General features: G+C 47.2%; 1 protein-coding gene across 1 annotated transcript; it reads left to right on the top strand.

Annotated features, from left to right (window-relative positions):
* The first annotated feature begins 3,137 nt into the window (after positions 1-3,137).
* LOC110134673 (intelectin-1-like) lies at positions 3,138-10,175 on the top strand. Its single transcript, XM_020889329.2, has 8 exons — positions 3,138-3,149; positions 3,409-3,472; positions 4,103-4,210; positions 5,344-5,591; positions 5,908-6,066; positions 6,463-6,583; positions 7,599-7,702; positions 10,023-10,175. Exons 1-8 carry the CDS (start codon positions 3,138-3,140, stop codon positions 10,173-10,175), a joined length of 969 nt encoding a protein of 322 aa, XP_020744988.2.
* The last annotated feature ends 863 nt before the right edge of the window (positions 10,176-11,038 follow it).

The raw sequence follows: 11,038 nt of genomic DNA, 5'->3' as shown, positions 1-11,038 counted from the left end.
TTGATGGCCAAAGAATGAACATCTGGAAGGTGACTCAATCCAAATGTATTGCTTTATTCCGCCAACTTTTACTAGTGAGATTTTAGAAGTTTGGTATCATGTAGCAACAATATTTCTCAGCTGCTGGGTTGGGTCTGGGTAACTAGCCAGTTTATTTTACATGGAATATGCTGTGCTTAGTCACTCAGTCCTGTCTGAATCTTTGTGACACCGTGAACTGTAAGTGTCACAGGCTTCTCTGTCCGTGGGGGTTCTCCAGGCAAGAATACTGGAGTGGGTTGCCATACCCTCCTCCAGGGGATCTTCCCAACCCAGGGATCGAACCCAGGCCTCCCACACGGCAGACAGATTCTGTACGGTCTGGGCCCCCAGGGGCGCCCTGTACGTGGGGCACCAAACAATAAAACACTTGCTCTTTACTGAAGTGTATATGGAAAAGTATTTGGGAGCTATTATGTGTGTGCGTGTGTGTGTGCCCTTGTTGAAGATGATTTGTGAAGAAAATTTTCCACACTGTTTGCCTGCTGAAGCCCCAGAATCTGTTATTCCTTTCATTTCTCCTTGCAAAACAGGCCAGTTTTTCTCCCAGACCCTCTCCTTTGTAATACAGAACCAAGACAGCTGACTCGCAGTGCCGACATTGTTTCCCTGAGGCCTTCCTTTAACGCCCCATTGCAGTCTGTGCATCTCACACATCCTGAGATACCACAGGCAACACATTTAACATTTCCCCTAAAACAGAACACAGAACGCCATCCTTCCAACCTCGAAGATTAGTTTCCTCATCAGACATAAACGTACCACCAAGCCAGGGCTCCCAATTTGCCTTGTTTCCTGAGGCTGGAAAAAGGACGGTGTGGACTTGTGCCCTGCCTGGTGAAGACTTCAGCCTGAAACTGACCCTTCCTGCTCACCTCACTTGGCTAGAACAGGTCCCATGGCCCATTTAACTTCACAGAGGAGAGAGGCAGCCTTTCCTGTGCTCCAAACAGAGGGAATTAATCACAGTGAACAACCCAAATGACGACCTGAGAAATCCCCTGATTAAGTGGTGTTAGTGGTCATTTCCCTATGGCTGTAGCAAACAGCAGAGATGTATGGGCGATAGGTCAGTCCTCTCTCCATCTCTCCCTCCAACCCTGTCCTCTGTGAAAAAAAATTCAGATGGTTGTGATGTGGTAGAGTAAGTGTAAGTTGTTAATAACATTCCAGGCCTTGAACTAGATACTGTTTTGTATGGTTGTAAGGCATTTGCCTTCCTCCGCACTGAACAAGCTGGATGGCTCCTGCACCTTGGACATCAAAGAGATGTAGGGCTGGAGGCCCAGCAGTGAGAGGAAGCAGTGCCCTGAACATCAGCGTCTGACCCCGAGAGCAGCCCCAGCAGCAGAGGTGACAGAAATGAGGTATCAGTGGTCAGCCAGAGCCTGGGCAGTGGACAGAGCTGAAAGCAGTTAGGCTGACATGGGTGTGGAATGGTGAAACCTCGTTGTATGCTGTAATGAACCTAGACACAGTATTAAAAAGCAGAGATATCACTTTTTTGACCCTGTAGTCCATATAGTCAAATACTGTCAAATGTCCATATAGTCAAAGCTATGGTTTTTCCAGTAGTCATGTACAGATGTGAGAGTTAGACCAAGAAGGCTGAGCACTGAAGGATTGGTGCTTTTGAACTGTGGTGTTGGAGAAGGCTCTTGAGAGTCCCTTGGATTACAAGGAGGTCAAACCAGTCAATTCTAAAGGAAATCAACTCTGACTATTCATTGGAAAGACTGATGCTGAAGCTGAAGCTCCAATGGTTTGGCCACCTGATGCAAAGAGCTGGCTCGTTGGAAAAGACCCTGATGCTGGGGAAGGTTGAAGGCAGGAGGAAAAGGGGATGATGGAGGATGAGATGGTTGGATGGCATCTCCGATTCAATAAAGATGAGTTTGAGCAAATTCTGGGAGATACTGAGGGACAGGGAAGCCTGGCTTGCTGCAGTTCATGGGCTAGCAAAGAGTTGGACATCACTTAGTGACTGAATAACAATAAGAACATCCCCTGGGGATTTTGGGCTTCAGTGTGGATCGGAAATCTCCTAATAATGGGAGGCAATGAAAGCCAGAGAAAATTCAGTCTGATGAATGCTGGCTGAGCTGAGTAGAACTCCCAGGCCAGCGGACTCTAGCAAAGTACCAGTTATATTAAAAAGAATTAATGATAAAAGTTGATAATTGCACTGTGGCTAATATGAGAATATCTGTATTGGGAAAGGACATACTTATCTAGGGAAAAGGCCTTCATATATGTAACTTATTCTCAATATGTTAAAGAAAGAAAGGCTGCGTGAGTTTTTGTATGCATATAGAGAGAAGGCATACATGATAAAGCAAATTGGGTAGAACACAAACTATCAGTGAATCCAGGTAGAAGCTATATGTGTCTTTGCACTATTCTTATTTTTGCAATATTCTATAAATTTTCAATTATTTTAGCCTCCAAATTAAAACAGAATGACATAACAGTGTGGCACATGTCATAATTAGGGTGACAAAGTCCATAATAGGCCAGGGGAGTATCTGTCAGCTATGACTGGGGGTAGAAGATTCAGGGCAGGCTTCATGGAGAGGTTTCAGGAGAGACAGGAAGGATTGCGACCTGACAGGTGTGTGAGGCCCTGGAGCATCTGACTGAGGTGGGAGCAGGACAGGCTGCAGGGAAGACCCGTGAGGTCCCGTCCATCCTGAGATTCTGTTACGGAAGGAACACTGTGTGCTCTGACCCAGCAGGGCTCACTGTCCTCATAGCGAGTGTCACCTGTGTGCCCAAGAGCGCTGCCTCCTGCCCCTCCAGCCGGTTACACAATCCTTCTCATTGCTGGGGGCCGAGGCCCAGGGACCTTCAAGGGAAGACAGCCCGAGGGAGGGGCCTGCAGACCAAAATGGGCTGGGATGGGCAGGGCCCACAGGCTTGGCTCTCCCTATAAAGGGTCAGCACTTCCTTCATGTCAGGACTCTGCAGAGGCAGCAGCTCTGAGACTCCTCCTGGCTGGGCGCTCTCCGCTCCTGGCATCTGCGAGGAAGGAAGGCTCAGCTTTCTGTGCTGTGAGGAAGCGGAATCTGAGACAAGATCCGAGTGTGTGGGGAGCCGCGATGCCAGCTCAGGTCTGGTCTTGGCCTCAGGGATGCAGAGTTTCAGAGGAAGGAGCCTGTGGGTCCTTAAGGATTTGAGGGTTGGGTGAGGTGGGCTCTATTCCAGGAGGTTCGAGATTGCTCAGAATCCCATCACTTTCCATTTGAGGTTTCCATATGCAGAAAGTTCAGAGACCATAATGGGAAGATGAAAAACGATGGATCAACAAGGATGGAAGGGAGAGAAAGAATGAACCCTCCAATGACGCTCTGGACCTCCTTTCTTCTTTAGGGGCCAGGGGCCAGATTCTGCCTCCTGCTGTTCCTCTCTGTGGCCACGAGAGGGCGGGGAGCAGGTAAGTCAGGAGCAGCAGTTTCATCAGCTCACCTAGGTGTGCCGAGGAGCAGAGGGAGTGGAGCTGGGCTGGATGCTGAAGTCCTGGCCCAAAGGGGGAGGCATGGAGATGCAGACAAGCCACACTTTGCAGCCAAATTGAGCTGTGGCCTGAGTGTTGATTGCTGGTCTCTCTGGATGTGTGGTCTGAAGCTAAGGCCTGTCCTGAGGCCCCAATTTGTGCCTCTGTGTGGCTGAGGGGGGCTCAGGGAAGTCATAGTGATGAAGACTGTCTTCTTCTAGCTGCTTCTGCTCCTGTGGGCTTGGTTTTAGGGTTTCCAGAGGGTGCTTGGTGGTCAGGGCTGTGTCCAGGGAACATTTTTCCCTAATCCTCATCCTCACAGTTCCATTTATCACAATAGGCATAAAGAGAATTTTCAAGTTTAATTAGTTGTGGAGAAGAATGCAAGTTAAGTCAAGTCTGTACTAGATGGTGGCTCAGCTAGTCTTAGCAGAGAAGACACTGACCTCTGGGGCTGCAAAGCCCAGTGATGAACTTATGAAGGGGAAAGGAGCTGGGAGTCAATGACCAGGAAGGCTGGAGTGAGCCGTATGACACTATTAATGAGAATTATCCTCACATCCTCTACAGTGACCCCTTCTGTTGGGAAGTTCTGGGGGGACAAAACCTGTGCCCCTTTCCTGTCTTTCCTGCCCAGAAGCTGCAAGGAAATCAAAGAAAGTTGCCACAGCGCAGGTGGTGAGTAATAAACCAACTCAGCATCCTCTCCTTTTGGCCCCATTTTCGCTACAGATCCTGGTCATGGAGATCAAGAGGGGTGTGCCTACCACTCCTGTCTGCTCTGACTCCAGCTTGCAGCCTCGAAGACTTCCAGGGGGAATTTTGAGGCTTTTGGGTCCCATCTAGTTGTAGGAAACATGATCTTCTGAACACAGGGAGAATGTCGTGTTCCTGGTGACTCTTAGCTTGGCCAACAGAGCTCTGATGATTGTAAAATTCTATCCTTCTTGTAAGTAAGCTAAGTAGTAGAAAACATGAGCCTCTAGAGTCAGAGACATAGAACTTTATTACTCACTATCACGGAAGTAGCCAGAGCATAGCTTTTTCCTGTGCTGTTTCTCTGGTCCCGTCCCATCACAGTGATGTGAAGAGGTCCAGGAGATATCTGCACATGTAGTTTGTTTGCCAAAAGTGAACAGTGAAAGTGAAGTTGTTCAGTTGTGTCCGACTCTTTGTGACCACATGGACTGTAGCCTGCCAGGCTCCTCTGTCCATGGAATTTTTCAGGAAAGGATACTGGAGTGGGTTGCCATTTCCTTCTCCAGGGGATGTTCCCAACCCTGGGATCGAACTCCATCTCCCGCACTGCAGGTAGACTCTTTACCCTCTGAACAGCTCATAAATTTGGTTCATCAAGTAAGTACAAGTCTTTTCTGATATTACAGTTTATTTTCTTTTGGGCTGAGAATGAGGAGGAACTCTGCACTTAGGGAATCTGAATCTCATAAAATGGGCAGTGACCATGCCTGCCCTTAGCTCTGAGTTGCAGAGGCCACATCCTGGTGTGGACTTGAGATGTGGTCGGGTGCTGTTATCAGGCCTCAAGTGGTCAGAAGGAGGCTCTATCCAGAGGGAGATACCATCTCTGTACCCTTGGATGTTTGCTCTATAAATCTCTGAAAAGGTAGTATGGAACAAAGGCAGTCAGTGTTTCTGTTCTTAGATGACCTATGGAGAATTGTCCTCAAGAAATGGGTGTGTGTAGGAACCTTCAGGATACATTTCTGACTTCTCAAATTCTTTCTGGTATTGGGGCCTGACAGGGACTCCCTGCTGTAAGACAGGGGGTTTCTGACTGGTTCCCTCTGCAGATGGCCTGTATCACCTCCGCACTGAGAATGGTGTCATCTACCAGACCTTCTGTGACATGACCTCTGAGGGTGGCGGCTGGACCCTGGTGGCCAGTGTCCATGAGAACTATTTACCTGGGAAATGCACCGTGGGCGATCGCTGGTCCAGTCAGCAGGGCAACAGGGCTGACTACCCAGAGGGGGATGGCAACTGGGCCAATTACAACACGTTTGGGTCTGCAGAGGCGGCCACCAGTGATGACTACAAGGTGGGTGGCACTGAGCTTCCAGGTGGAAAGGGTGGGGAGTGGGGTGTGGCTGGAGCAGAGCATGTGGAAGAGAGGGTGGGAGATGGGGATGGAGAAGAAGGACAGAAGTCCATGTCTTGAGTCATAGCTTCTTCCCGCCAAGGCTGTTTGTGTGGTGGGGCCTCATCATCTGCTGGAGAGAGGTAGGGGTCTGAGCACTGCCGGGGACCTGTTCCCTGGAGCCCTGAGCTCTCAGCTCAAGGGAGGGCTGTGTGTATGAGTCTTTGGCTGGTGGCATCTCCTGGGTCAGTAAGGCTGAGTGTGTGTCCCTCTGCAGAACCCTGGCTACTACGACATCCAGGCCCAGGACCTGGGCATCTGGCACGTGCCCAACAATTCCCCCCTGAAGCACTGGAGGAACAGCTCCCTGCTGAGGTACCACACCAACACTGGCTTCTTCCGGAGACTGGGACATAATCTGTTTGGACTCTACCAGGTACATGAGCTGCTGGTTGGGGTTGGGGGCACTTCCTTTGGTGAACAGAGAGTCATTGTTTTGGATGAGGAGTAAGTCTGCTCTGTTCATTGCACTAGAAGGTGCCTCTGCTTGGCTTTCTACTACCTCTGGGTCCCTGTGAACTGGTGCGCTGGCTCTCTCAGAGGAACTCTGAGCCAGGAGGTACAAGAGGCTAGGGGAGAGAGGAGGGTGGGTAAAGAAGGAGAAAAACAAGGGTCTTGAGGCTGGCTAGGTTCTGAGCTATGAGTAGGGGTGGCAAAGAATTGCTGTCATTTGGGCTGTTGTCTGAATAATGCCACCCAAGGGCATTAAATCCTCTACTTCCCAGTACAGCAGTGTCTCTACTCTCCTCAGTCTGTATTTTGGTCCCTGCAGAAATACCCAGTGAAGTATGGAGCAGGGAAGTGCTGGACTGACAACGGCCCAGCCATTCCTGTCGACTATGACTTTGGTGATGCTGAGAAAACGGCATCTTATTACTCGCCAAATGGTCGGCGTGAGTATCTCCTTCCGAAATCCAGTCATCAGTCCTTTGCGGCACTCTTGGGGAAAGGGTAAATAACAACAATTAATGATGGCCAGCATTTGTGGAACACATATCAATACAACACACCAAACTGTTTTCTAGAAACTTGACATGGTTTGGTGTCATTTAATCGTCCTAAAAAATCTATGGAGTTAGAATTACTGTTCTCTCTATTGTAGAGACTATAAAGCCAGACTTCTTAATCAATACACTGTGTGACATAATAGTTAAGAGGCAAACTAATGTTCACAGGTGAGAACAACTTGGAAAGTAGTGAGAAAATTTTGTTTTTGTTATGATGGATTGCTGTTATTTGAAAGAAGACGTTTTTTCAGCACGATAAAACAGGAGACGTGGGTTTGATACCTCAGTAGGGAAGGTCCCCTGGAGAAGGAAATCGCTACCTACTCCAGTATTCTTGCCTGGAAAATCTCATGGACGGAGGGACCTGGCAGACTGCAGTCTATGGCGTCACAAAAAGTCGACCACGAGTGAACTAAAGTCATAGAACGTTAATGTTTGGTGGGAAAATGTGAAGCATCAGTTCTTACATTTACTGTTTCAATGAGAGCAGGTAATGGTAGGTAGGGCAAATAAAGTCATGGTAATTGGATGAGCAGTGTGCCAGCAGAAACCGACAGCCACTTCTGATCAGTGCATATTCCTGCTGGACCTCTGGGGGTCTTCCTGCTGATCTCTCAGTGGACTCTGATTTCTCCTATGAGCTCCAGGCAGACAAGTGACTTTTGTGAACATGAGCCTTCCTCCTGTTACTCCAGATGGAAGGAGGTTTCCTTCCAGCCAAGTTCAGAGCCAGGATGTAGCAGCTGCTGTCCACAGAAGGGCTGGGTTTCATCCCTTAAGCTTGGAGTGCTGGGCTGTAACCTGACCTGTTGATTTAGGGAATCCCTGGGCTGGTCAAAGGGAAATTGTTTCTAGTTCATCTTTTGAATACTTAGGCCTTTCTCTGCCTCTTCTTTTCCAGAAGAATTTGTTGCAGGGTTTGTCCAGTTCAGGGTGTTCAACAATGAGGGAGCAGCCAATGCCCTGTGTGCTGGGATGAGAGTCACTGGCTGCAACACTGGATTTGTGAGTTTTGGGACGATCCCTGGTGCATGTGCACATGTGTGTGCATGTGTGTGTGCGTGTGCGTGTGTGTGTGTGTGTGTGCATGTGCATGGGAACACTTGTTTGGGATGTTCTAATGTATATCTCCTTGGCTTGCATTTTATTCTTTTGCTGGTATTTTGTGGACATACTTTTAAAATTGTTACTATTGCTTTTAAACTGAGATTCAATGGACATAAAATGTTTTATTATCTTCAGGCATACAACATAATGATTCTATATTTTTATGTATTTTGAAATGATCATCACAGTAACTCTAGTCAACACCCACCATCACACGTAGTTGCAAATTCTCTTGTCTTGTGATAAAAAATTTCAATATCTACTTTCTTAGTAACTTTTCAGTGTAGAAACCAGTATTATTAACTATAGTCACTAGTCTATACTTTACATCCCCAGGTCTTATTTTATAACTGAAAGTTTGTACCTTTGACCAATGGATATAATTTCCTGTATTGAAGTCCAGTTTATCTGTATTCTCATGTATGATTTGTACTTTGATGCTGTGTTTAAGAAGTATTTCCTTATATTGAGATCGTGATGATATTCTCACACATTCAATGTAGAAACTTTTTGTTTTTATTTTTTTCCAGTATTGAGAACAGAGCACCATAGTTTGGTTAGTGGAGACTGTCTCTGAAGGACATTTTACGGCTGGGGGGCAGGAGGGAGTCAGAGCTCTAAGAACAAGAATGCTCACTCAGCACCTTTTCATTCCACACCTGTTAGTCTGAGAAACGTGACCCTGAAGTCAAGGACATCTTTACTTGCCCCTTCAGTTACCAGTTGTCCATTTCTCAGTCAAGGTGTAATAGCTGTGTCTTCATGGAAGGGCCCCTAGATTATGGTTTAGAGGATGATGCAGGTATGGACCCCAGGAGTAGGGTGGAGTGTGTTCTCCCTACATTGGCTTCCAAGGAGCCTTATCTTGCTCATTAGTGCTCATTTGCATGTACCCTTGCAAGCACTGATTCCTTAAAATACATGCTAGAGAACCTACAAAGTGCAGCTATTAGAGATGCAAAGCTGACAGAGTCATCTTAAGGAGCTCAGACTGAGTGGGAGAGAGATATAAATGCACAATTGCAATCTTATATGGTATCCTCTGAGATAGCAACATAAACAAGAGGCTCTGGGGACACAATACAGGAGCTTCTACCTCTGCTAATGGCACACAGTTGATTCTCCAGGAGGTGACATCTTTGCTGAATCTCAAAAGATGTGTGTAGAGTTCAATAGGCAGCAAGGGGCAGAGTAGTGTCCTTTGAGCATGAGTGACTAACATGTTCAAAATCACTGGGATGTGATAGACCATGGTGTGTTGAGGGGTCAGTGAGCTGTTGTGTAAATTGTATCATGATATGCACATGGTGTAGAATCAAGAGCAGATGCTGGAAATACTTGCAAGAAGTAGGGCAAGGAGGGGCTTTTACATTATGTCCAGGACATAGAGTTTATGTTATAGGTGATGGGACACATCAGAGGAATTTGACCAGATTAGTGACCTGATCACTTTGGTTTAGCAAGGAGGGGGACATGGATTCAAGAGCAGGGAAATTAGAGTCAATGAAATCATGAGGCAGGTGTAAAGGTGCAGATGTGAAATAGTGAGGACCTGAGCCAGTGTGGCCTTGATAAATTTGAAAGAGCAAGCATGGATGCATAGACAGTGAAATCAGCAGTTCTTGATGATTAAATGAATGTGGAGGATGGGAAGTGAAGGAGGCAACAGACTTTAGGGTTTTGTTTTGGGTGCTATCAATTAAGATGGGTGACAAGAAGAGAAATACATTCAAGGGCAGCAAGAGAGCGATTTAGTTTTGTTTTGCTTAAGTGGAGTTTTAGATCTAGTGATATGTAGGTGGAGACATTCACAGGGCAGTTGGATGTGGGGTTTCAAGCCCAGAAAATACCTGGCTGGTCTTCCAGACTTAGGAGTATATCTTGACAGTATACGATTATGCTGGTTCTAGCAAAAGTCATGGGGGAAGACAGACCGTCATTGGGAGAGTGAGGTGTGGACAGAACTGGGAGGGATAAATAGCCTTTGGGGGAGCCATTGAGGAAAAAGGCTGGTTGAGAGGTCTGAGAATAAGCATGAAGGAAGGTAGAGAGGAATTCAGGGAAGCATGGTTTCAGAGTCTACTGGAGGAAAAGGTTTTTTCAGGGGAGGGGTCAAGGCAAGTAGGAAGAAAGCCAAACTTACAGGGGATTCGACCATTAAGAGCTCACTGGTGTGTTTACAGCCAACCCCTCACAGCGTCTTCTCCCTGCCCCCCAGCACTGCATCGGCGGAGGAGGATACTTCCCAAAGAGCAGCCCCTGGCAGTGTGGGGATTTCTCCTCCTTTGACTGGAATGGATACGGAGCTCACAAGGGATACAGCTCCAGCCGGGAGATCACTGAGGCAGCTGTGCTCCTGTTCTACCGCTGAGAGCTGTGTGGTGTGAGTCGTGGAACCCAGCTCCTAAGCCCAGACCCTCAGAAATGGAAAAATGGAATGCTATCAAGGAGGGGAAGGGAATAAATTACATCAGTTTGTGCACTTTGTGACTCTCAGTTTCTTTTAATTCCTTTTACAAACTGAAGTCTGGAGCGATGTTTTACAATAACGCTTTGTAATCTGGCGATTTCCACTTTAGACTTTTGGAGTTTGGAACTTCTAGTTTCAGAGTATCCTTCATGATAATATCTCTGGCAGATTTGCCAAGGTCAGCATATGTAGATGAGTGCACATTGCTCACACACAGAGTTCTGTGTATAGGTCTAATGGCAAGACTGTGAGAAGAGGTGGTCCGGTGTCTCCTCAGATGAGTTCTGTAGCCACAGCTGAGGCCATGGGGTTTGCTCAGGGTTGAGCAGCAGCTGTCATGGCTGGAGGGTGAAGTGAAAGCCCTGTGATTGTTCTTGGCTAAACCTGCTTTGTATGGTGGTTGGTCAATGATGGTTAATGTACAGTTGACCCTAGAACAATGTGTGGATTGTGAGCACCAATCCTCCAAACAGTCTAAAGTCCACATATAACTTATGTCTGATCATTTGTACCCATAGTTTCTTCATATCTGCAGTCCCTCTGGGTCTGTGTTTCACATCTGCAGATTCAACAAGTCATGAATTGTGTGCTGTGCTGTGCTTAGTATCTCAATCATGTCAGACTTTTTGTGACCCCATGGACCCCGTCAGGCTCCTCTGTCCATGGGGATTCTCCACGCAAGAATACTGGAGTGGGTGGGAGGAGCTAAGGGAGGACAGGGAGACCACTTTCTCTCCTACAAATTCATCGAAAGAACATTTGAA

The sequence above is a fragment of the Odocoileus virginianus genome, chromosome 5, assembly GCF_023699985.2.
Source record: "Odocoileus virginianus isolate 20LAN1187 ecotype Illinois chromosome 5, Ovbor_1.2, whole genome shotgun sequence".
Classification (NCBI taxonomy): Eukaryota; Metazoa; Chordata; class Mammalia; order Artiodactyla; family Cervidae; genus Odocoileus; species Odocoileus virginianus.
The sequence above is the reverse complement of the archived record's forward strand: the minus strand, read 5'-3'. Positions and strand labels throughout refer to the sequence as shown.